The sequence below is a fragment of the Orbicella faveolata genome, unplaced genomic scaffold, assembly GCF_042242905.1.
Source record: "Orbicella faveolata isolate gen_17 unplaced genomic scaffold, um_ofav_v1 contig_12, whole genome shotgun sequence".
Classification (NCBI taxonomy): domain Eukaryota; kingdom Metazoa; phylum Cnidaria; class Anthozoa; order Scleractinia; family Merulinidae; genus Orbicella; species Orbicella faveolata.
The window spans coordinates 21351614-21374877 of record NW_028301539.1 but is presented as its reverse complement, the minus strand read 5'-3'; the positions used below and the strand labels follow the sequence as shown (position 1 = coordinate 21374877).

The following is a 23264-nucleotide window of genomic DNA, read 5'->3' as shown; positions in this document are numbered from 1 at the left end:
CGCCGCGTCTAGTTTCTTTCGCGAATCGGGCCAGATCGTTGTTCGTTTGTGTTCCTTGAATTAGCTTAAAGACAGGCGTTTAGTGTAAGCTTGTGAAACCCCCTGCAGAAGTCTACGACAGTAAGACGAAATAACCGTAAGAAAATAGACAAGTTTTGCAAATTCAGTTCACAGGGTGTTGCTTACAAGTTTGGTGATTTTTTTTTTCGTTTTTAGACTTTTTTTGTTATGTATTGTAATTGTGGGATTGTAAAACTACAGTGAATTGTGCAAATAATTGAAAAATACTATCTGAAATATGAAAGATCAGATTTATTGAGGTCCATCAATTGATAAATTTTTTCTTGATCGGACTGCAGATTTAAATTTATTTCGCTGAAGGTTAAACTAGTTTGTTGTCTTTTTCCAGCTTCATGGCAACAAATGACAAGCAAACGAAAGTGAATTTAATAAGAAAATTTAGCAAATGGGAGTATTCATGGTGGAAGTCGTTAAACAAGCGAATGCCTTGGTTCGACGCCAAAGGAACTCATAACAAGGCTCTATTGACTACTTCCAGCAGTTCCACCCACTACCCCTCGGGTTCTATCATATGGGGTGGCACGGATCGGCATCCAGCGGACTGGATCTGGGACGGTGGAATGAGAGATCCCGGAGTGATCTGGTATTGGGTGAACGAGGATGACTGTGACGAGGATAGAAAACCAGGTAAAAAAAAAGAATGAAAGACTGAAAGATTAAAGGGGACATTTTAAAAAGTCGCAATTACTTTACATAACTTCCAGGCCAATCCGTCACGATTGCTTTAGTCCCGCCAATCTACTTGTGACCCTTCCTCCTAAAAGAAAAAACACTCAAATTAAAAGGTCGCAAGAAAAGGGCCAAGTTACTTGCTAGTTGTTTACACTTGGGTGGTTGATCAATAACTTGGTTAGGAATGGGTAGCTCATTGTAATTATAAGTTTTTAAAATTTCACCCCTTCCTAACAAATTTCATTTCATTCATTTCTCCGAATTTCCATATGTATAAGATAAATTTTTATTGCTGACTAATTTTTGGTGCCAAATCCAGTTGATAACCTATTCATCATGTGCGAACACGTATGTTTTAACCTCAAAGAAGAAACTATTTTTGAAAAAAAAAAAGAAAACTACACTCTTGTAAATCGTTTTGAACATCAATATTGATGTTTTAGTGGATGGCGGATTAACCGAGTGGAGTGAATGGGGAAGATGCGATCAGTTATGTGAGCCTGGAAAACAGAGAAGGCACAAGACCTGCACCAACCCTAAACGGCGCTGTGGTGGGAAACAGTGCGATCCCAGCGTGGACACAACAGTCGAAAAACCCTGCATGTATTGCCCTGGTAAGCACTTTGTAAAAAACGTTTGGTAGCCCTTCTCCACTTACGCTAATGTACAAGAGACCCATTTTAATTTACTTATATTTGTGTCCCGGGAATTGAATCTCCTTTCCTGATTTTCCTTGTCGAACGCACTTTGATTGCGCGAGAAATAATGAACTAACAAACAAAAACGGTAAACTTGTTTTGTTGGTAAGGACCAGTAAAAAAACTATACGGTCATCATTGTTCATAATCTTTTAGAAGAAAATTTGTATACACTTTCATCTTGTCGAAATGAAATGATTTACTTGGGGCTTTACCTCGACGTGGGTTTTTAGTGCAAATATTTGAATTGGCAGAACTGAAACGTGTAGCTGCTAGCTAACAGAACAAGTAAAATTATAGCATTATCTAGACAACACTTAGGCATTGAAATATCTGTTTATTTTAAGCGGTTTTCAACAGATAAAAGCTATTTTGAAACATTCTGCTTTATTTTTTGCTAGAAAGTGGAATACGAAGCTACGGCGACTTTTGTGTTGCCCCTAACAATGCAGGCTGTTCTCCACCTGACGGCACCTATCTCATCTTCACCAAAAAAAGAGGCAGGGCTTGTAATGCGACCGACATGATTTTCCTCTTTGACCAGGACGGCGTTATCCATCACAAGTGCAGCAAGAAAGTGATCTGTCCCCAGGGTAACTTTGCTTTATTTTGTTTACGTTTTAGCAGCTTTTTTTGTAGTGTTCTTTTTCTTGACAATATCCTCACCGCAAGAGTGAAAGTACAGTTCGTGAGAAATACACAACGTCTTTTTGTTTACGTCCGTTGCTTTCGGGTTGTACGTCTGATATGATATGTTTAGTTCTAAGTCTTTTACGATCAGCTAAATATAACTGGTAAAATGTTTTGGAGTCCCTATAAATTCTATGATGAAATAAGTGAAACAGATTACTTCTATTTAAGTCTGTTTGGCTAGAAAGTGACATTTTGTTTGACGGTCAAGATGTGAAAGCTCCTTGAGAATTTCGTTGTGAACTCTGATGTCGATTGAGAAGTTAGTAAATGCTTCAATAAACCTGAGGTTATTTTCAAATCAGTTTACGAGAATAACGCAAGCAAATGATTAGGTACTGTTTATTGTTGTGTGTATTTTGTATTTTTCGTCCTCAGACAATAATCCTACTTACGGGAAGAAACTTATGCTGAAGGACAAATGCGATCTGAGCATTTCCAAGCACGTCAGGTGTGTCCATAATTACGGCAATTTATTTTAAGGGCACGGTGACTTTAAAAAGTCAAAATCCAAAAAATGCATTTTTAAATGAGTGATGGTAATAATTTAGTTATGGCCTAGTTTGTGTTGAAAAAGAACTCTACTAAATTGTACTTAGAAATGAACGGAAAGTTAGAATGATTTTCACCTGCACAAGTTGTGATGTCAACTTGAAAGAGACGTTTCCAAATTCTGCTGTCATGTCTTGGAAAACTTGTTAAAAACTAATTTTAATTTGTTTCCGGCTTCAGCAATTCAGTTGCTACCTACATGTACCGTCATTTATCATTCCGTGTTCGAGGGAAGTACTTAATGATAATTTTAGCTCTCTTATGACAAAAAACAAGTGTAGCAAAATCACCTTCAAGTATCCTTTGAGCCTATTCATACCGATTTTTTCAAAAAGAGAATGAACTGAAAGATTGAGAACTGTAATATGTTGCACAAAACCCCCAAAAGGCTCCAAGCCAGAAGCCCATTGGCATGCTTGGTTAAATGCTAACTCCGTTGGGGAAAAATGTCGATCCAAAAGTGCTATGAGTCGCCAAAAATGTTATAAAGGGCTAATAAATGAAACCTTGTGGTTAAGTCCCTGACTATGTGTTCTCAACCGTTAACCTTCATGTGAAAAAAAAATAAAGAAAACACTTTAATTTGTTTCATGCCATAAAATCTTAATCAACTAACCCCTCAAATGAACAAGCTTCCAGTATCCTAGTTACATTCATTTGATCTGGTCATGTTGTTCGTCATTTCAGATTGGCAGCTGGTTCTTCATTGAAGAATTTGAAGCATAACTTCTGCGTTCACCCAAATGGAGGATGGCCTGGTGAGGGTGTCAGCTTGTTGTACTGGCCGGGATGTTCAGAGGACAGGTTGAAGCTTGACTTCTTTGATCTCGGTAAGAATTAAGAATGTTTCTGGGTACCAGGCGTATACGAAGGTTGTCCACTTTTAAGGCACTTATGCATTCCCAAATATAGGTGTTTACAAGTAGATCACGGAGCAAAGAGTATGGTTTGGCTGCAACATTTGCTACTCTCAGGTACTCAGAATCTTTGCAAAGCTGACAAGGACACAGATTTGTCGATATGAACTGATATTGCTAAAAATAAATGCATTGAAAATATTTTCTTACATTGACAATTTTGAGCATTGTAACAAGTAAATAAAAACTAAAACTGACTAACCACCGTCTAGTGTAGGTATTTGAGGTTTTGGTTACTTTCGAAATAACGTTTCCATTTTTTTAGAGCGGTTTTCACTTGAGTGTTGAAAAGTAATTGGTTTACGTTACTATAAGCTACACGATTGGCTTAAAAAAAAAAAAACGCGCTCAAGTTTCGATTGGTTCACCAGATTGTCTGTGTCCTTTGTGATTGGCCTGAGTGATTATACTGGCTTTGGTATTACCATGCTAAATTGAAAGCTGTCTTATCAATATCAAAGTAGTTACAAATTGAAACTGGGATCTAATTGAACTCTTTGATATGCCGTTCTTCATGTATGTATACATACGGGTTATCGACTAAGCGTGAGGTCAAGATGGCTAGATATTGGCCAAGTTCTTTTATTTGCGTTTCTATGGACCGAGACGGACAAACGAGGCCAACATAGCTAAGTCAATAAAGGATTTTTTTTCATATGGAAAAAGAACACGATTTTCTTGCAGGACACAGCAGGTAGTCCCGAGCGGACAAGATAGCGCCATCTTTCCCGCTCGAGTAGCCAATCACAGAGCAGGATTAGATTTCTCTAGACCGCTCACAGATTCATTTGACAGTTCCTTTGTCACTTTCGGTTTTCCTTTTGTTTTCAGATCCCCCAACAGCTGCCTGATCGTCAAGAAGGAGAATGCGGGGTTAGATGTTTAAGAAAAGAGTTATAGCAGATGTATAACGATATAGGATTTCGTGAACAATCGCATTAAACTTGGATGGAAAAAAATAAAAAAATAAAAAAGAAGTTAATCTCAACATTTTGTATTTAAATATTTATTTACCTTAACCCCGCTAAATTCTAAATACATATGGAGCGACATGACGTCATGGCTGACATGTTGGTGTTCCCATAACATGCTTTCCTTGTAAAGCATTTCATATTCTTTGGGTACGCCGCGAAAACTCTAACAATTATTCCACGAGCGGGCGTTGGATATGAGAGGATAGATAGCCAACGAGGAGCGTAGAGCTCAGTTGGCTATAATCACGTCATGTCCAACAAGCGCGACTGGAATAGCTGTGTTATTAAAATTGTCTCCAGAATATGAGAACTAAAATAATAATAATAATAATAATAATAATAATAATAATAATAATAATGATAATAATAATAATAAAACCCAGAAATTACGTGTCCGCTTACCATATTTGTTACTCCTATGCCATGATGGTTAAACTGCATTATTCAGTGATCCTATTTGTAATAAAAGCTAATAATTTCCACAGACTTCTTCTCACTGTCTCGGGGACTTTGATATGCCACGAACAATGAAATGAACGTGCCTTGAAAGTGATACATTATGTTTGAAAATGGAACAAATTCTGCTAATAGCAAGATCCCTGTCAGGGGAAACGAGCTGTTCATTTTTCATTGAATTCATTGAATACCTTTTTGTGACGCGATTTTAAAGACTTAAAATTTAACAAAGATTGTATCTGCTCATTAGGCTTTTTTTTTTTTGCTGCCCAGAAATTTCAAAGTTTTTAAAAGGTACTATATATCTCCTTTGATAGTACACCACAAAAGCTAAACATTTTACCAATTATTAACTTCAATTTCACAAGGTGTTGAAATGTTTGTAGTCACTCGACCTTTATCTAGGATGATGCCTTCTCTAAAAAAAGTCGTATGCTAATAAGACAAAATATAAACAACAACGTCAGCAAGAGTTTTCCTGTCTGCTTTGCCACGTGTTTTATTCTCGGAATTCTTCTAGGTTTTTATGCTTGGTACAGCACGTTTCATCGCCCCGGGCCAGGAAATTGAAAATACTGATCCTTGAACAAAAACCATTTCGTTTTAGATGACAGTTTCTACTATCCTTTTTAGTGCTTCAGTTCCTGAAAAATCTACCCTTAAACATACCTACTGAAAAAAGATATCCCTCGAGGGCGGAACCTCGTGGTACTCTCTATATGTCTACTCCGCCGGGCGGAGAATTTGGTAGTGCAAAAAGGAAATTATCGCAAGACACGACACAAAATGGAATAAAAGAGGGAAGGCAAAAACAGAGAACGCAAGAAAAGCAAAGAAGGATCCCTCGGCGGAACGCAAGAAAGGAAGAAAAATAGAACTCAAAAGGAGACACTGAAAAGGAAAGTTATGGGAAATGCAACACAAAGAGAACGCATCTATGGAACCTTATAGGAAGCGCAGTAAAGGAACACAATAGGGAACGAATACATTGAGTAAGGAAAGTAAGATAATAAGAAGACAAAGGGGAATTTTTGAGGGATCACCAAAGCGTAAAGCAAAAAGGAAAATGGAAACACAAAAAGAAGGGAAAGGTTAAAAGGAGTGCAAAAGGCTGAGGGGAGGGGTAGGGGAAAAAGGTAAAGGAAGTCAAAGGAAAGTGACAAAATGTAAATGGGAACGCAAAATCTGAATGCAGAGTGGAAAGCAAAATCGTAACCCGATTAGAACCCACCATAAAAAGGACCCAAAGGAGAACGCAAAGGAATTTTAAAAGCGTAACAGAAGGATGAACGCTAATACGGAGCGTAAAAGAGAAATGCAAAAGGGAAAAAAAACGGACTGCAAAAAGAAAGGCACAAACGGGGCAAAAAATAGAGCTTAACTGATAACGCTAGGAGAACTCGATAAGGAATACATAAACAGAACACAGAAAACCAAAAGTTGTTAAAACGCAATATGGACCACAAAAGGAGAAAGGAATGACGACGTCAAGGAGGGAACGCATTAAGAAACGCAAACTGGATCGCTGGTGCATTTTCTCGAGCATCCCTCCCCCATTAGGTTGCTCGCTATTCATCTCCGTTTGCCCGTGGGCCCTTCGAACACGTTTCTGAGGTCCCGTTCACACTACGTCGGAGAAATTTGAAAACGCAACAGTCACCGGTGCGTACATACATACATACATACACATACATAAACTTTTTTTAAGCTCGAATTTCAGAGTAGCTTGACGAGCTAATATTTCCGAGAACAAAATATTTGTGTTTGAGGAAAAACTCGGGCAGGGAAATCACATGGTTATCGTTACATCATCATTTTCTAATAGCTCCGTTTTCAAATTGTTTTCCGTCCACACTAAAACGCGAAGCCGGCGTTTTCAAATTGCTCCGGCTTGAAGAGTGGTTTTAAGAAGCTCCCTTTACTTGACGGATTAGTGTGGACGGTAAGCCTAACTGTAGCAATAAAGTTGCGTTTTCAAATTCCTCCGGAGTAGTGTGGACGAGATATGATTCCTTAAGTACAATTTGAAGTTTTCATCGTTTCCAACCTCCTTCTTTGCGACACCATCATCGTGAGCCGTACGTTTGATAAGCAAAAATGTCAATGAAGGAAATTGCTTTATTTTGAATCAAAATGAAGTGCAATGAACAGAACTGCTAATCTCTCAGACTTTACTTCGAAGTTTGTTGTGCCCTCTACATAGAAATATTTTAAGTTAAAGAATCATCACATAGGTGCAATATCCGAACTAGCAGGTTTTAAGGTTTTATGGTGACAGGGCTGTGAGTGAATAGTCTCTTTCAGCGAGCAGTTTTCTACACGGGTGAGGTGATTTCAATTAAATTCAAACCTTTTTTCTTCTCCTCTAAGTGTTTGAATTCTGATTCTACGTACCTTTTATGACCTCACATACCTTACACTCAGTGTTAGCGATGTGATATATTTCAGACGTCCCTGGTAAGCAAACGACAATACTTTTCGTGTTCTAAAAATTAAAAAAAAAATGCTTTCTCTACTACAGCGGCTCACACCCTTCACACCCCCTCCCAATCTTTGCTATGTGGACCCCTTTGTCGTAGACTTATTCAGTTCATAGGATTAAAAGCCTCCCATATTGCAGTCCCACATATATGCACATTCTTTACGCATCTCCTATACTGTTATTATCGACAAAGAAAGTAATTTAAAGCTATGGACTAAGGGAGACCAATTTTGTAATGTGCTTGCAAATTCTGGCGCGAAACCTCTGATCTTGTTTACAAATTTGCATTGCAAATTATTTCAAGAGTGCATGCCGACGCTGCTAATTATTCATCACAAGTTCAGTTTGCCACCACCTTCGCTAGTTCTTGCTTCGTTTATGTAACCACAATGGAAAGGAAATGTTTGCTGCTGGTTTGCTGTAAAAATGTGGGAAAATCAAAGACTGTTAAGTTAGAACAAGGAGGCAGATGAACCGCATGGCCAAGTATCGATATTGGAGCAAAACTCAACACAGAAGAGTAATTGTGACCCGAACTGGCCTTGGCGACAAATACACGTGCATAATTTTGGAGACTTGTTTTGAGCTTTGAGCTCATTCTGGTTGTGGCTCTTGACTGATTGGGAGTTTCTCAGGTTGGTAGAATATAAATGACTGCGCTAAACCTTAAGATTACCAATAGGCATGACATTATTGATATAAAGTCGTATCTTCGCGCTCTTAAAAGCGGTAAATTAAGAGTGATAAACACACTATCAATCTATATTTCGAGGTTAAATTTATAGACTAAAGGCTTGCCAAATTAGTGTCACGTGCTTCTCAGAATAGACAATGATTTCACCCTTACCGCGTATCCTTGATTCACCTCAATGTTTAACTCTAAATCGCGTTTTTTGAGACGAGGTTTAACATTTTATTGCCATTTCAGGGATTGCAAAGAATCTGAGAGTCATGGCTTCACTTCGTTTATTTCTGTGACGTCTGCACCTTAAAGTGAGCATCACTGAGTTCGTTTGCGTAAACCACTGTGATTACGCTCGCTTTTTCCATTTGTTACAGGAAATGGCTAATTTGATCATATTTTCTTTCTCAGGTGGACACAATAAAGTTTACGCATACAAGTGCTAAAGATCATGCAAGTCTTGCAAACAACAAGACATGGAGTTTGAGTATCAGGCGTTTTATGGACTAAAATGGTATGTGATAAAACGTTTTCTGTATTAATTTTGAAACGCAATTGAAAATAAAGAGTGTGTGTGGTATGACGGATTTTGGGATATAATTTTTGGAAATTTAAGCCGTGGAATACGCTAATGGGACATAACTTTTGTAGAGCATTGCGAAGCGAAACAGTCATCTCTCTGATGACTAGCACTCAGTGAATTCGAAGACACGACTAAACAATAAACTTCCACTGGCGAGGGCAGTTCTTGTTAAGTTCTTTAAAAGAATCCAGTGCTACAATTTGTTTTAGTTCATAACACGACGATCAGATGGTAGTATCATCAGAAGGCTTAGTATTGGTAGACAAAGTTGGGATGTTTCAATATTCAAACACATTTAAGGTGGCACCTCTTTCAAAGGCTGAATTGGTTCAATTTTGTCAAAGGTCAATATTGAGATACAGTCTTATGATAATAATACAATGAGTCAAATATCCAAACATTTAAGGTGGCTCTGAAACTTCTCCACAGAAATTTCCTAAACTTTGCAAAATGTTGCATCTTATCACATTTATCACAATTTGATAACAAAAATGGGGCTCACCGAGCTCGTTTTCAAGTTTTAAGTGTTTGAAGCTAAAAGTAAGGGTGTTTTTAGGTTGTAATGTTGTTATGGTAAAGAATGACTCCGACTTGTTTACCAAAACAGTGGTAGTATTCATCCTTCAAATTATAGCTGTTAGAGAAGTGCTGAAAACTTTTGCCAGCCTACTTAAGGGCTAATTAACCGATTTGTGCGCGCGCTGGCACGCGTTGGTAAGGAATTGAAAATTCAGTTCCCGTTACTTGCGTCAGCCTGAGCGCGGAAAATGTAAACAGTTCAACGGTTACATTTACGGTTACATTCGGTTACATTTAAGATGTTTTTCTTTGTGTCTTACAAAATGCAAAGTAAAAAAGCACAAGCAAAACCGAAATAGGTGAAAAACGGAAAAAATGGTAACTTCCAATAGATGTCAGGGGGAACTTCCGGTTTCTTTAAATGCTCAAGGAAATGCGGTTTTCCATTAAATCCAGCTTTTTACGACGTGTTACAATTTAACCAAAGTTGGAAACATGGCTATGCATTCCCTTAGAATCATCCTTTTTCCAGAAAATTACGAATTTGTCAAATTAAATTTTTCTGAAAATCGGACCTTGTAGAAATGGAACAAAATCTATGCACAGCGTAATAAAGATTAAAATTAAAATATTAAATCAATGAAAAGATCCCGATAAATTAATATGCTTGGGAGCCTTTACTTTTTTCAAAATTAATCACTGATTAAATGCCTCGTTGGCAAATAGTTATTACAAGTATTGTTTAAGGGTGTTTCATTGACGCTTATTTTTTTGCTTTGTTTTTCCGTTCTATAGAGCAAGCATTGGTTATTTACAATAACGATTGAAAGGCCATCACTCACTTGGTAAGTTCATTGGCGTCTTTTTTTTATATAGATCTTTGTTATCTAAATTTGGTTGGTGCCGTTCATAAGAAAAAAACTTGTTCGTCATAGCAAAAGCTACCAGTTGAACATTGAAATTTAATGAAGACCAGCTATGATTTTTTGGCTTTGCTCGAAGTGTTTTGTTTCAATTACTTGGGAAACATGCCTAAGTATTTCAATCAGCACTTTAAAGAGTATTTCAGGCGGATCGTTATTAAGATCCTTCGTATTAATTCGAAATTAATGGTTACAGATTGTCTTTTGGTCACATGCATTTTTAGTTGAATCGGTGTCGCCATGACAGCAGTAAAGAGAACAGGTTGATTTCAATAAAACGCAAATTTTCCAAATTAAGATGCCATCACGAGGAGAAAGCGTTTCAAAAGCATTTCTAAAGTTTTCTTCCGAAAAGATTTGATTGAACACTGGTACAAGAAAATACAGTAATGCCAAATGTACCTTGGAGTTGATGTTTAATGCTCTGAAAATTTTGTCGATTATTTGACCCTATTTTACGAAAGACTTTTTCTCGATCAGATATCATTGGCGCCGGAACTCTGGGGCGCTATTTATTGTTTAATTTTGTGGAATTTGCCCGTAAGGAAAATCTGGAAGAGATATAGCGAATGTAATCAAACAAGAATAAACAAAATGTTGGAAGTGCGTTGAAAATCTGTCCCCATTCTTTGGGGGAATAACAATACAATTGTAATATCGTCTAATTAGAATAATCATGATTCAGTCTTTTTCTGCGTGTCAGTAAGAGAATCTTTGTTGATGTCATTGTTTACATTTTTCCCCATCAACACGTGACTTTGCGTGGAGAAGGCATCACGCTAGACACGAACTGACTACAAACATTTAATGAGTTTGCGAAACTTAGTAATTGGTGTGAGTTTTGGCTCTTTGGGTGTAATATTCGAGGAGAAACTGGCTTTCAAAAGCTGCAAAATTACTGGGTGGCAAAAGCGCTACATTCTTTTTTAAATTTTGAGTTTTTAAACCCGCGCCGTACGAAAAGCACATGGGGCTTAATTTCCTTGGGACAGATAATCGTGCTGTGACTTTTTTTTATTCAGAACTAATGTTTTTGTAGCTCCATCAGAAACTGTATCGCTTATGCTAATGAGGCACAAATTGTAAACAAAGATTCTCGTATATAATGCAGAATATTACATTTGTAAAAGGAAAAATAAAAGAGCAATGGTAAATATTTCCGCAGTTTTTCGATTTCCCGATGTATTTTACTTACTACTTACTTCGAAGAGGTGCAATGTTTAATAATTTGTACTAATGTGTGTAGTCATTTAAATTTGCCGAATTTTTAATGTGTGGATTTCACCGGTTTGTTGAAATTATAGGCCACAAGTTAAACGGTGTATTTCATTTTTATTGTCGTACTGTGGATATGGAGTCTGCTTTGATTTTAACTAAGAATGGCATCCTACTCAATCCTGAACGCGCAACGTTATCCCAGATGGAACGTTTTAAGTCTTAAAAGGAAATCATCCAATCTCACTGCATTTTGTTTGTAGTCTTGTTATCACATTTAAGCAGTCTAAATTTTCACATGATTTTATAAAGTTCATTGTAAATCACTGTTTGTACACCTGTGGTCGGTTAACATTTCTAATGTTGTTTTCTTTTCTTGCAGGAGTTGAGAAAGTGTATCGGGTTATTAAATCACTTTTGAAGTTGCCTGAAGCTGTCTTTGAGTGGTTTTTTCCATGCTAAATCCGTGCAAATATAAAGAACGGGAATGCTTGATGAATATTTGCCAAAGTGGAAGAACACTGAGGAGGAAAACCTCAAAGACTCTCGACGAGGAAAAAATTTAATAAACAAATTCTAAGTGTTTTGGCGGGAAATTATATGGCTTTAAAAGTGCCGAGTCTGAAACTGGGTAAAAAAAACTATGTATTTTGGCGGGAAATGCTTTGGGCTTTTGAAAAGGATCTGTAGATAATTAAAAAAAAAAACTAAGTCTTTCAGCGGGAAAAAAAGCTGGGCGTTTAGATGGAGTCGTGTAATGAGTCAAAAATAAGTCTTTTGGCAGGAAAAATCTGAACAGTTTGCAAACAGATTTCGCCCATCAAAAAACAGCATTTATTTTGATTTGTTACTAGACCCTGTTTAAAAGTTCAGAAATTTTTCCCGGCTCGGCAACCCTACATAGTCAAAAAATAGTAAAAGAGATAGCCTACATTCCGACTAGTTTCCAGGCCTCTTTCAAAAGCGCAATTTTTTTTGTTTTTCGTGTAAATAAAGGAAGACTCATTTATTGATTACAACTGTTTGTTTATTTCAATTTTACTAACATATTTGACTGATGTTAACTGGTTTACAAGTTGTTTCATTAGTTATATTTAAATAGAAATGAATTAAACTAAATACGCCATTAACAGAAGTCGCGTACAAGAAACTAAGTATGAAAATAAATATAACCTTACCGAATATTGTTTACCCGGTGATGTCATTCGACTAAAAAGTAAAATTTGTTCTAGTTTACAAGCCAAACTGATAACTAAGGAGACAGAAAACGTTGCTTCGATATTTGAACTAAAACGTTGTACTCCCCTTCTAGAAAATGTTTTGTTGAACTAATCAGCGAATTAAAAGCCCGTGCAATAAACGAAGTCGTGTAAATGTTGGTGAAATTCTGCATCAAGTGTTGATTTCATTGGTTTTGAAAAATACATCCGTCTAATTCTCGTTGCAAAAGGGCGACGTATTGATTTTTTAGCTATGTATAAAATAATGCGCACCCATTGATGAAAACCTGACAGAAATTAAGAACTGTAGGATGTAACTGGAATTGTGAACAGCAAACGTTGTTTTTGATATCCAATACCGTTTGCAAGGTACAGTGTAATAGCTTAAAACGTGTTTGAAAATACCTGGTGAATTCTTTCAAAGTGTAATTTGGTGTCACACGAATTAGAATGTAAACAAGGATCAAAATAATAATGTTAATGTTTGACGCCTAAAAAACCCAAGCAATTGTACCGCAAAATAATCAAGATTCAATTGACTAAACGAAATTTCTTTCAAAGTTGTAATTTAGAATGTAAACAAGGATCAAAATTTAAATGATGTCTAAAAAGCCCGATAAAATATACTGCAAATGATCAACAAAAAGTGGAATCAATTTTGGCTCGTACTCTGAATAATTTAGCTATGGTTTACTGAAGGATTGGTGTGTCAAGCTGCAAAGTTCCGCTTCTAATTTGGTTTCACTCGAGTGACAAAATTTAGAAAAATTCCCAATTAATTGTTCTTAAAAATATTCAAGAAAGTTCCTTGAAGGAAAAAATCACAAAAAGTCAAATTAATTTTGGTAAGATTTCAGGATTCAACAACATGGGTGCGCACTTATAACTTAAAAAAGTTACTCTGTGTAAGTTCGATAGATAAAATCATCATTACTGGTTTCCGTATAGAACCCCGGCTTTTAAAATTTGGTGTGAGAATATTGTGATAGATCAAGACAATACTCCTTTGTAGAAAATGTACTCCTCACTCGTCTGCTTGAAGATTTAGTAAGTGAAATGTTGCCACATTCGAAAGTGAAAGGCTTGCGTCTAGTACCTATACAATTCTCTATTGATATAAATTACTGTGCTTTACCTAAAGAAGTACAGAGAAAAGAAACGGAGGATCCAGAATCTACTTCATGCGCAAATTTAGCTATCTGTCGTCCATGATGAACCATGAGTATCCATAGGAATCCATGTGAGGAATCCGTAGCTGGGCAAAGAATGACTCTATGGAAAAATCAAGGAAATGCATCCATGAAATCTTTACTATCTTTTATTTTGCTATTGGTAGGATAAGCAAACATTACAATAGGAAAATTCCTTAAAATCTAGCTTTAAAGAAATAAACGTAAACAATAACAAATTTAATAACAAGAAGATCGAATGTGGTTTATGGACGTGACATGTGGCGAAATAAATTATCCTTTTTCATGAGTAAATGTAAGCCATTTTAAGGAACCAAACTAGAGTCCAAAAAATAACTTGAATATATTATCCAAAATTATGATGCTATATAAATGAAATGGCTTTGAAATATTTTTCAGAACATTGAAGCCATGATCGGAATCTTTCCGTTTTAAGCTAAAACGCGCTTATAAAATGGACTTACCCCCTAACTTCGATTGCCAGGGAAGCTTTGCAAAGGAAATTCTTACATAAAACGCAAAAGCGCACAATAAAAAGGATCTTCCCAGGGGCCAAGATTCATTTTTCAATCAACTGTGTAGGACACAATAGCTTGAAATTCGCTGAGAATACATACATTTTCCAAGTAAAGCTTTTGCAATTACTTAAGCCAAAGGATATTCTCAAACTCAAGTATAATCTCCGTAGTTTTAGTTCAATAAGCCCGGCAGACCGCTGGGCGAAATTCAAACTCATTCCCTTTAACGATTAGCCATGAGCTTACAGTCTGCAATATTGTTTGTTATATTCATTTTGATTCGCACATTTTAATTTGCTTTGGTTTCTGGTGCTACGAATTTTGAGGCAGCACAAAGTTTTCCCTCTAAATTTCCACGTGCCGAAATAAAATGCCAATTTTCGGTGTTAAAAAGTTGAAGGAACACCGTCCTGTTTTATTTCAAATTCTCTGTAAAATTTTTTCCCGATTGATGCAGATTTAGGTAGATTGGTACGGTTATAAAAATTTTAAACCTGAAAACTGTTGAAAAACTGCGGCAGTAGAATGATTGAAATAAGAAGGCAGATTTTTTCTGCATTGATTACATTGTTTTTGTCACGCTATTAGTTTACATTATAAAGCAAAAACCAAGGAAAAACGACCTTGTAAAGGTCATTCAAGGTCAGCCGAACTGCCAAGGTGTATTTTATCAGCGGTCGTTTTCTACGAGAAAATGTTTGTGTACGGTTGTGTCAGATGATATTTTTCATAGCCTCTTAGAGAGATTAAAAGTGATGAGGAAAAAAATTCAGACGTTTTCTCTAATACAAGCATTTCAAATTTCTTTACAGTAAAGAAAACCAAATAATTTTTTTTCATTCAACAACGATCAATGTCTCAGTCTCTTGTGGTTTGACAAATGAATATTCCATGACAAAATCCCTGTTAAAGCGCGCCTTTGCGTTCAAGATTCAGGAATTATGCGAGTAATTGACGGATTCGGCTAAAGTGAAAACATCCTTGTTGCGACCCAGTTAAGATCATATGATGATTTATTAAATCCATTTTGAAATCACTAGTTATCCTTGCAATCTGATTGGCTCTCAGTGATGCGATTTATTCACGAATCGCACTATTTTTTGCACTAAATCGCATCTGTGTGGATAATTTAGCAACTAGTATTGCCAAAACTCTGTTGTTATTGTGTGTTTTTTTCCAAAAAATTTGACGAATGTAATTAATTACAGTTTCTAAATGACGATTATCAGCTCCTTCAGGCTGAACACCAACTTTAATGGAAGTTTCCAACTTTCAGTGTCCATTTTGACGAATATTTTGGCGATTTTTCTTCAACATCTGCTCAAAATCCGTATGATACCGAGTCCAGTAAAACATAAACAAACGAAAACCACTCAACAACAAATTCAGGGCCATCTCAAGAAGGTAGATGTTTCCAGGTTTCTGGTAGTTTCAAACGAAGCAACAAAAGAGCTCAACTCTGTCGCTGTGAATAAACATAGTCAAAATACGCCCCGCTCCACAAAACAGTGAATGAATGAACGTCTTACGAAGCTGGTGTTAGTCCCGCCATCTTGGAAATATCTTGAAACAAACGGCGCCGCAAGAACTTGACAAGGTCCTGAGTATTGAGTCCTTCGCCGAGGTCACAAAAAGAAACGGAGATGATAACGAGCTGGACTCCCTTAAAATCATGCCATTAAACGGTATGAAAGAAAAAAAACGTACCATCCACTGGGCATCGTGCACTCGAGGGAGTTTCACAACTCAAAAGAAATCCATCGCAGAATTACGCAGGATGCACCTTCAAATTCCTTCTCCAAAGACAATGAAAAGTCTCAGCCTCGACCACAGAAGAAAGAAAGACCTTCCATCATTGATTCAACCGACGAGAATTGAACTTTTATACCTGAAGCAGACTATTTTCGTTCTGACTTCAAAACCGCTTGTTTCTTTGTCATGCTCGGATAAGTTTTCGTCACATGACATCCTTTTGCATACTAAATGAGACGTAAAAGCGTTTCCGGTTCCGTTTTTTTTTAAAAATTAAGGCGATAAAAATATGGGATTTCAAAATGGATCTAATAAAGTGGCAATTGAACTGAGTGGAGTGCAATTTGGTCTGAAATCATACGCGTGATTTCAAAATCGAACGAGCGCGCAGCACTCCACTCAGTTCAATTACCATTATTTATTTGGGAGGTTACAATAGGCCATTTTCGTATTCTCGGTATTAGCGAATACTCCAAATAATAGCGGAGCTCTGGCGGCCCGAAGGGCCGCCAAGCGGAGCCCCATACTCATATAGGAAAGAAAATGAAACCCATGACTTGATTTTCTCATGGTTATCATGGCTAGCGGTATTGCTCGTGGGCGCGTACGCACGACGACGACGACGACGGTGACGGCGGAGTTGCCCAACATGGCGGCCATACTCCAAATAATAGCGGAGCTCCGGCGGCCCGAAGGGCCGCCAAGCGGAGCCCCATACTCATATAGGAAAGAAAATGAAACCCATGAGTTGATTTTCTCATGGTTATCATGGCTAGCGGTATTGCTCGTGGGCGCGTACGCACGACGACGACGACGGCGACGGCGGAGTTGTCCAACATGGCGGCCATACTCCAAATAATAGGTTGACAGGGACATGTAGCCTTGGTTTACCGTGTATTTCCTTGATATTGGACATCCATGTTATGATCAATTGACACATGTCAAAGCAAGGTATCCGCTGACCAGTATCACGTGACTATATCGCAGGTTCAAGTTTACAGCTCCTTGAGGTCACGTGATTTTTGAAGTTGACCGCTGACCAAGTGCTGGTTATCGATTGGATCGCGGGCTCATATAGGGTCAGCTTGTTGGAAACAGGGCAGGATTGTTCAGAAGCCGGTCTACGCTAACCCAGGATTAAAAGTTAATCGAATTATAACTTTTTCTTCTATACAAATGATTTTTGCTGTTTTGTTTTGTGTATATGGTAATTATCAACTCAAAACAGAAGGCCAAACAATATACAGAAACCTCACTGCAAAGTTACAAAACTTAAATCAAAATTCTATCTTTTTCTGGGTTAGCTTAATCGGGCTTTGAACAACCCGGCCCAGGAGCTACGCTTTTAGGCTGGCCTAAATCTATATACTAGGTTGACAGAGACATGTAACCTTGGTTTACCGTGTACTTCCTTGATATTGGACATCCATGTTATGATCAATTGACACAGGTCAAAGCAAGGTATCCGCTGACCAGTATCACGTGACCATATCGCGGGCTCAAGTTTACAGCTCCTCGAGATCACGTGTTTTTTTGAAGTTGACCGCTGACCAAGTGCTGGTTATCGATTGGATCGCGGGCTCATATTGGGTTAGCTTGTTGGAAACAGGGCAGGATTATTGGGTTAGCTTAATCGGGCTTTGAACAACCCGGCCCAGGAGCTACGCTTTTAGGCTGGCCTAAATCTATATATTAGACTGGAACTAGCTTGCAATGGAGGCTTATGCGGGGGAATGTCATTAAAAAGAGATTAAAGTCATTTGCATTTGAAAAGACTTCCCGCATTAGCCTCAGTTGAAAGCAGTCCAATACCGAGAATACGAAAACGGTCTGTTGTTCTGTTTGTACATACTACCACGTAATCACTCGAGTGTAACAATTTCACAACTGCAACCTCCCAAATGAATCATCACGTAATCTGAACTGGGTAGCGACACGGATGTAAACACTTTAGCAAAATCCGTATGTTAGCATTCTAATACGAAAATCAACATGGCGGCTATCGTACACACGGCCAACTGAAGGTCATTCAAGGTTAGACAAGATGCGACCGGAAGATTAAAAGCAGGCAGCGTTCACACAAGCGAAAATAAAATAGAAAGTTTTAGTCATTGTGTATGTAGAGGCTTCTTATACGATGCAGAGGCAATTTTGTATAACAGGATTATAATATCTTTTTCCACATAGCTGCTTTAAATTTAACATCTTTGTCCATGCGAGACCGAGAAAAGTGACTTACAATGTACGCAGCACTTGACCTTTAAGTATTAAATTCGTCATCAAAAGAGTTTACTCTAAGAATATTGAACACTTTTTTAAGGAATTTTAGAATCACTTAATCAATACAAAAAGATGCATCAACTTACCACTTGCACGCCAATCTTATCAACATGTTAACAGATCAATAACCACTCCATTATGCAGCAGTCTGAGGAAAAAGAAACAAAATGTATCTAGAAGGGCAACTCACGAGCAATAACCGACGTACAAGGGGGAAGAGCGGCGAGGGGGTGGGGGGGGGGGGTGGTACTGCCACACACGAAATAACATTTTCATAAATTTGAAAAGATACCTTATTTTGTGATGCTTTTTGTGAAACTTTCAATAATGTGTCAACAATTTATCCAGGTCATTTTTCATTGTTATAGCAACCGCGTTTTGGTAACCAGGCTTAGCCAAATTTACCTTTTTAACACAATTTCGTTTCCTTCTAATTTTTTTGAGCAGCATTGAAGGATTCGAATTTTTTAACATCCTATTATCCCTTTGAATTGATTTTTCATCGATCTAATACGTTCTGTTCTTATTTTGCGAGAAGACAATGAAAACCAAGATTACGTATTTAAGATAAAATAACCACATGTGACGTTGCTGAGGTCATAAACAACAAAAACATCTCATTTTGCAGAGCAAGCTGAGCTCCATCTATTAAAGGAAAAAATATTTTGATTGTCTTATTACAACGAAAACTCAAGGAGAGGTTCCATACACACCCTCTCCCCTGTCCTTGTACTAAGGTGGAATCATTGATTTCCTTGTCGTCGGGTTGTAGAATTGTTTAGTTATTTGATTGTCTCCTCCATGAAGAGAAAAATGGTAATAGCAGAAAAGGTTGATTCTGCTTCACGATGTAGCTTGTAACTACTTCAAAACGTAGAGGGGCCCATTTTATCATTTTATTACTTTAAAGTTTCAGAATTTGTTTTATCACCTTGTATGTTTATTTACCGTAGTTTTACACTGAAGAAATACTTATACCTTAATTTATTAAATTGCTCTGACTTAATTACTAATAGCTAAGCGTTTCAATGTCACCTTATTAGTTTGAAAACCAAGATGTGAATTATTTTCCACTAGTGATGTGGTCTCATTTTTCTACGTTAAGATTGTCCCCTATCTGTGACAGGGGTATCTTCAAAACCTTCCATACCCTTTGAGACGAAAGGATTACTGGTAACTCTTCTCCTTTCCTTCCTCAGTCTTCTCCCTCCCTTTCCTTCTCGCTCCTCTTCCAACCCTTGGTCTTCGCTTCCCACTGGATCTTGAATGTTATTATCTTCTTGTTTACGTATCGTATTGTCGTCTCGGTACTTAAAAAAAAGGTATAGAAAGAAAAAAAAAATTAATTCAACACTTACCATCGTAGCCCACCAACAACCCTTGCCAGCGACGCAAGCCTCGTGCCTAGCTGTTTCAGTGGAAGCCTCCCTGAATGTTCATCGAAATTGCAGAATGTTTGTAGACTTTGTCAGCTTTGACCATCCCAGTAAAACAAGAAACAGAAAATTGAATCATATGACCGAAGAAGATTGGAGTTCATTTCTAACCACATTACAAGCAAATGTACGAGGACAAAGTAATTCTCACCATCAGCATTCTCATCACAGGTGTCGCAGAGGCCATTAAGAAATCGGTGAAGTGCCATCTCTTTTACTTTTGAGAAGGTCAACAAACCTGCAAATAACAAAAAAAAGGTAAAACTTGAGCCTAATGGCGAGATTTGAAATCCTAAAGCTAACAGAACGCTTTAAAATTGAAAACGAATTAATACTCTCGGATTTTGCGATCTAGTATTTATTGTATTGCAGGCGACTCCAGTGGGAAATGTTTACTGCGGACGGGCATAAATATTTCGTCTCTCTTGAAGGCGGTCTGCCCTTAGCGTCATCGTATATCATGTCTTCAAAGGAAAGAATATTTGCTGTTAAACTCCAACAGGAATGGGCAGCTTTTCTCAGAATTAGGATAATTCAAGCGATTCACAAACACAATACTAATTAGCCGTTAACAGACAACACTGCATCAACGAGCCACAAATATATGTACGGTAGATTAATGTAGGCACCGTGTACAGGAAAGTATAACGAACATCCGTTTTAGTACCAGTTAACAGTTGTTTCTTTAACTCTACCAACCTGAAATATCATCCGACGAGTTTGCGCCAGCCATATTCCATCAATATTTGAGCGAGAATAAACCTCTAGGATTAAACACGTGTACCGCCTTTGCGCGCAGATTACTTGACTTTGTTTCAGGATATCGTTGTTTCGGACAAATTGTCGGGGAATAACCATGGAGTTTGTGTAATGCCCTTCCCTTTCTGTGTAAAAATAAATTTTGTTTCCTCACGGAGACTTAAACGCAGCAAGAACTAGCGAGGTCGTTAGCAAACTGAACTTGTGATGAATAATTATGAACAGCATGCTCTCTAAGAATAATTTGCAATGTAAATTTGTAACTGACATCAACTTCACGCCAAAAACAATTTCATTCCCAATTTTTTTTCAATGTTATCTTAAAGACCTGATGGGGTTCGCACACACGACATCCCAGATATCGGACGAGAGCCCAAACTTTTATGCACAGAGACTCACGGAGAACTGAAAAATGACATGATTTGCGTCCTGCATACTGCTCGCATTGACCAGCGATGTTACATGCATCATGTGAGGATATAAATAATGAAAGATGGTAGAACTTGAAGCTCGAAGGATAAACGTGACAGATAAAATGTTCGTTATGTCATTATTTGTGCTCTTTTCCTTGCAAAACTGGGTCTCTCTAGGTTGGAAAGATTTTGACCCATGAAATTATCGTAACGAGATATTTTGATCTTGAAATATAAGAGGTGGAAAAAGTTGGACTTTTCCACAACTCCCTGTTAAAAAACCAATACATATGTCCAGTAGTTATTTGCCTCGCAAGGAAGTTTTAAAAAGTTGCCAACAAATCGTCAGATTGCCCCTATAGCTTGAGAGAATAAAACAAAATATTTTCTCTATGTTAAAGTCTTGTCAGGGGTCTTTGGTCGGATATAGATTTTAACCCATGGCCGTATTACGTGTGCTCCAATGCTAATCGTCTTCTTAAGTGTTTTGTGAGGGATTGATCGATCGATTCATTCAATATGAAAATTGATGTTGTTACTGTGGCGTCAAGATGTGGAACATTATGCCATGTCTTATGCCATTATGCCATATCTTATATCTTAAGTATTCAATAGGACCAGTTAATTTAAGATTAAAGTGCGATATAAAACTAAATCCGAAAAATAACGTTATCCACTCCTTTTAACGCCAAGGAAGGGCGTTCCTTTTTCGCTAGCTGTTCCTTGTTGTGGTAAGAAAACAGTAACGATCTTCTCCTGCATGCAAAATTTAATGACACAATCTGACAAACATTCCAGTATTTTTAACATTATCCTCGTATTTCCTTACAGCGATTTATTTTTTTAAATTTTCTTTCAGGTTGCTCCCTGGCTAATCAGTTTCTTTCAAATTCCAGGCGTTACTTCGAATTCTTCTGTTCCTCTTTTACAAACGCCATTCATTGCGGTACACATGTCCCGAATGTTTCTTTTCCGCTTCCACATCTAAAAATTAACAAAGAACTTTGGTACACTTTTTGCTATATTGACCATAAATTGCCATGAGTTGAGAACTTTACTGCTTTGACATTACATACACGATGCATAACACTTAGCTTAATTTCAATTCCACTGGTGTGGTGATTCTATCTGATCTTTTTTACCGCTAGGGGCAATTACGGTAAATTATCAGTAAGCTCACAATGAACAAAACCAAACGAAATTTTCATCACACAGAGAGTTAAACTAGGTAATAGAAGTCAAGGAAAAGTGTATATTACCGAGATGGCTGATCGCTTTCCAAATGGCCTGCCCATATTATAGGAAGGATTGCGAACTGCGTTTGTTGTGGGCAAGATGCACGAGGTTACGAACAAAACAGCGAACAAAAACAACTAGCGCCAGTTAATCAGTTGTCCAAAGAGGCGGTCCACATATAACTGACCATTTTTACCCAGACTGCAGCGTGGGAGTTGACATTACGCCACGACTATTCATAGCTTTATGTTAGTGGTGAAGGCGCCAAGCCCTTGTGCAAGAAACCTTAAGTGAATGGTGGAGTGGTGATTGGGAGGAAAGAATCAACTGAAGTAACGCAGGCGCAAAAGTTGAATTGAGTTTTAAGAGTGCCTGCCTGTAAAAATCAGACAAATTCTTAATTTCGCGGCAAGGGTCGAAAATTCGATTTCGCTCATATTCTTATAGTAGATAGGCTAGGGCATGACAAAAACCACGGGATAGTTTTTTTGGCAAAATATCCTTTTATTTCAAAGAAATATGCAAATTACCAAATGCCGTTAAAATCGTCATTTGACGTACCATTTTATTAAGCAATTTTGAGAGCCTCGCATGCAAAACCACACCATTCTCCCGTCTTTAAAACACTCAAATATTTTTGCGCAATGTTTAAATGTGTACTGGGTTGGTTTTAGGGAATGTTGCGTTGTCTTTTTTGGGTGCAAAATAATTAAATTTCGAAGATATGTATTTCATTCACTTAAAAGTACTTCGTGAATATAATTGATTTTCACCATGTGCGAAACCTTCAAATGGATTAAGCTTCTGGTGGTTGAATCGCAGAAGGATGGTCTACAGACTCCTGTAAAAATTTCTTTGGGCAAATGATTGTGAGCGACGCGAGAGCTTTTAAAAGTACGTCAAAAATGCAAATATTTGACCATCCGTCGTCAAATTTCAATTTACGGGTTAGACGTATATTTTAGCATGCGCCACATGACTTGACCTATAATAAGTTGAAATAGACACAGAGCTGA

The 23264-nt window shown here is 37.5% G+C and overlaps 1 protein-coding gene and 3 long non-coding RNA genes across 6 annotated transcripts in view; 3 read left to right on the top strand and 1 right to left on the bottom strand.

Moving 5' to 3' along the window:
• LOC110062877 (uncharacterized) overlaps positions 1-4598 on the top strand; it is a 54380-nt gene extending 49782 nt beyond the window's left edge. For all 3 annotated transcript variants that reach the window (XM_089282821.1, XM_089282822.1, XM_089282820.1), the window contains exons 40-45: positions 410-708; positions 1197-1367; positions 1853-2044; positions 2520-2592; positions 3381-3523; positions 4442-4598. In XM_089282821.1, the coding sequence (XP_089138947.1) occupies positions 410-708; positions 1197-1367; positions 1853-2044; positions 2520-2592; positions 3381-3523; positions 4442-4461 (898 nt within the window). In that variant the 3' untranslated portion in view covers positions 4462-4598. The remainder of the gene's footprint in view (positions 1-409; positions 709-1196; positions 1368-1852; positions 2045-2519; positions 2593-3380; positions 3524-4441) is intronic.
• A 3313-nt stretch (positions 4599-7911) lies between these two features.
• Positions 7912-8712, top strand: LOC149117147 (uncharacterized). The gene is made up of 3 exons (XR_016204199.1): positions 7912-8157; positions 8451-8515; positions 8616-8712. It is a non-coding gene; the product is annotated as an uncharacterized LOC149117147 (long non-coding RNA).
• Positions 8713-10100: 1388 nt separating this feature from the next.
• Positions 10101-12452, top strand: LOC149117146 (uncharacterized). Its single transcript, XR_016204092.1, has 2 exons — positions 10101-10151; positions 11827-12452. It is a non-coding gene; the product is annotated as an uncharacterized LOC149117146 (long non-coding RNA).
• A 6903-nt stretch (positions 12453-19355) lies between these two features.
• On the bottom strand, positions 19356-20574 carry LOC149117145 (uncharacterized). The gene is made up of 3 exons (XR_016204091.1): positions 20540-20574; positions 19992-20078; positions 19356-19876 (listed from the first exon to the last, which is right to left on the bottom strand). It is a non-coding gene; the product is annotated as an uncharacterized LOC149117145 (long non-coding RNA).
• Between the last annotated feature and the right edge of the window lie 2690 nt (positions 20575-23264).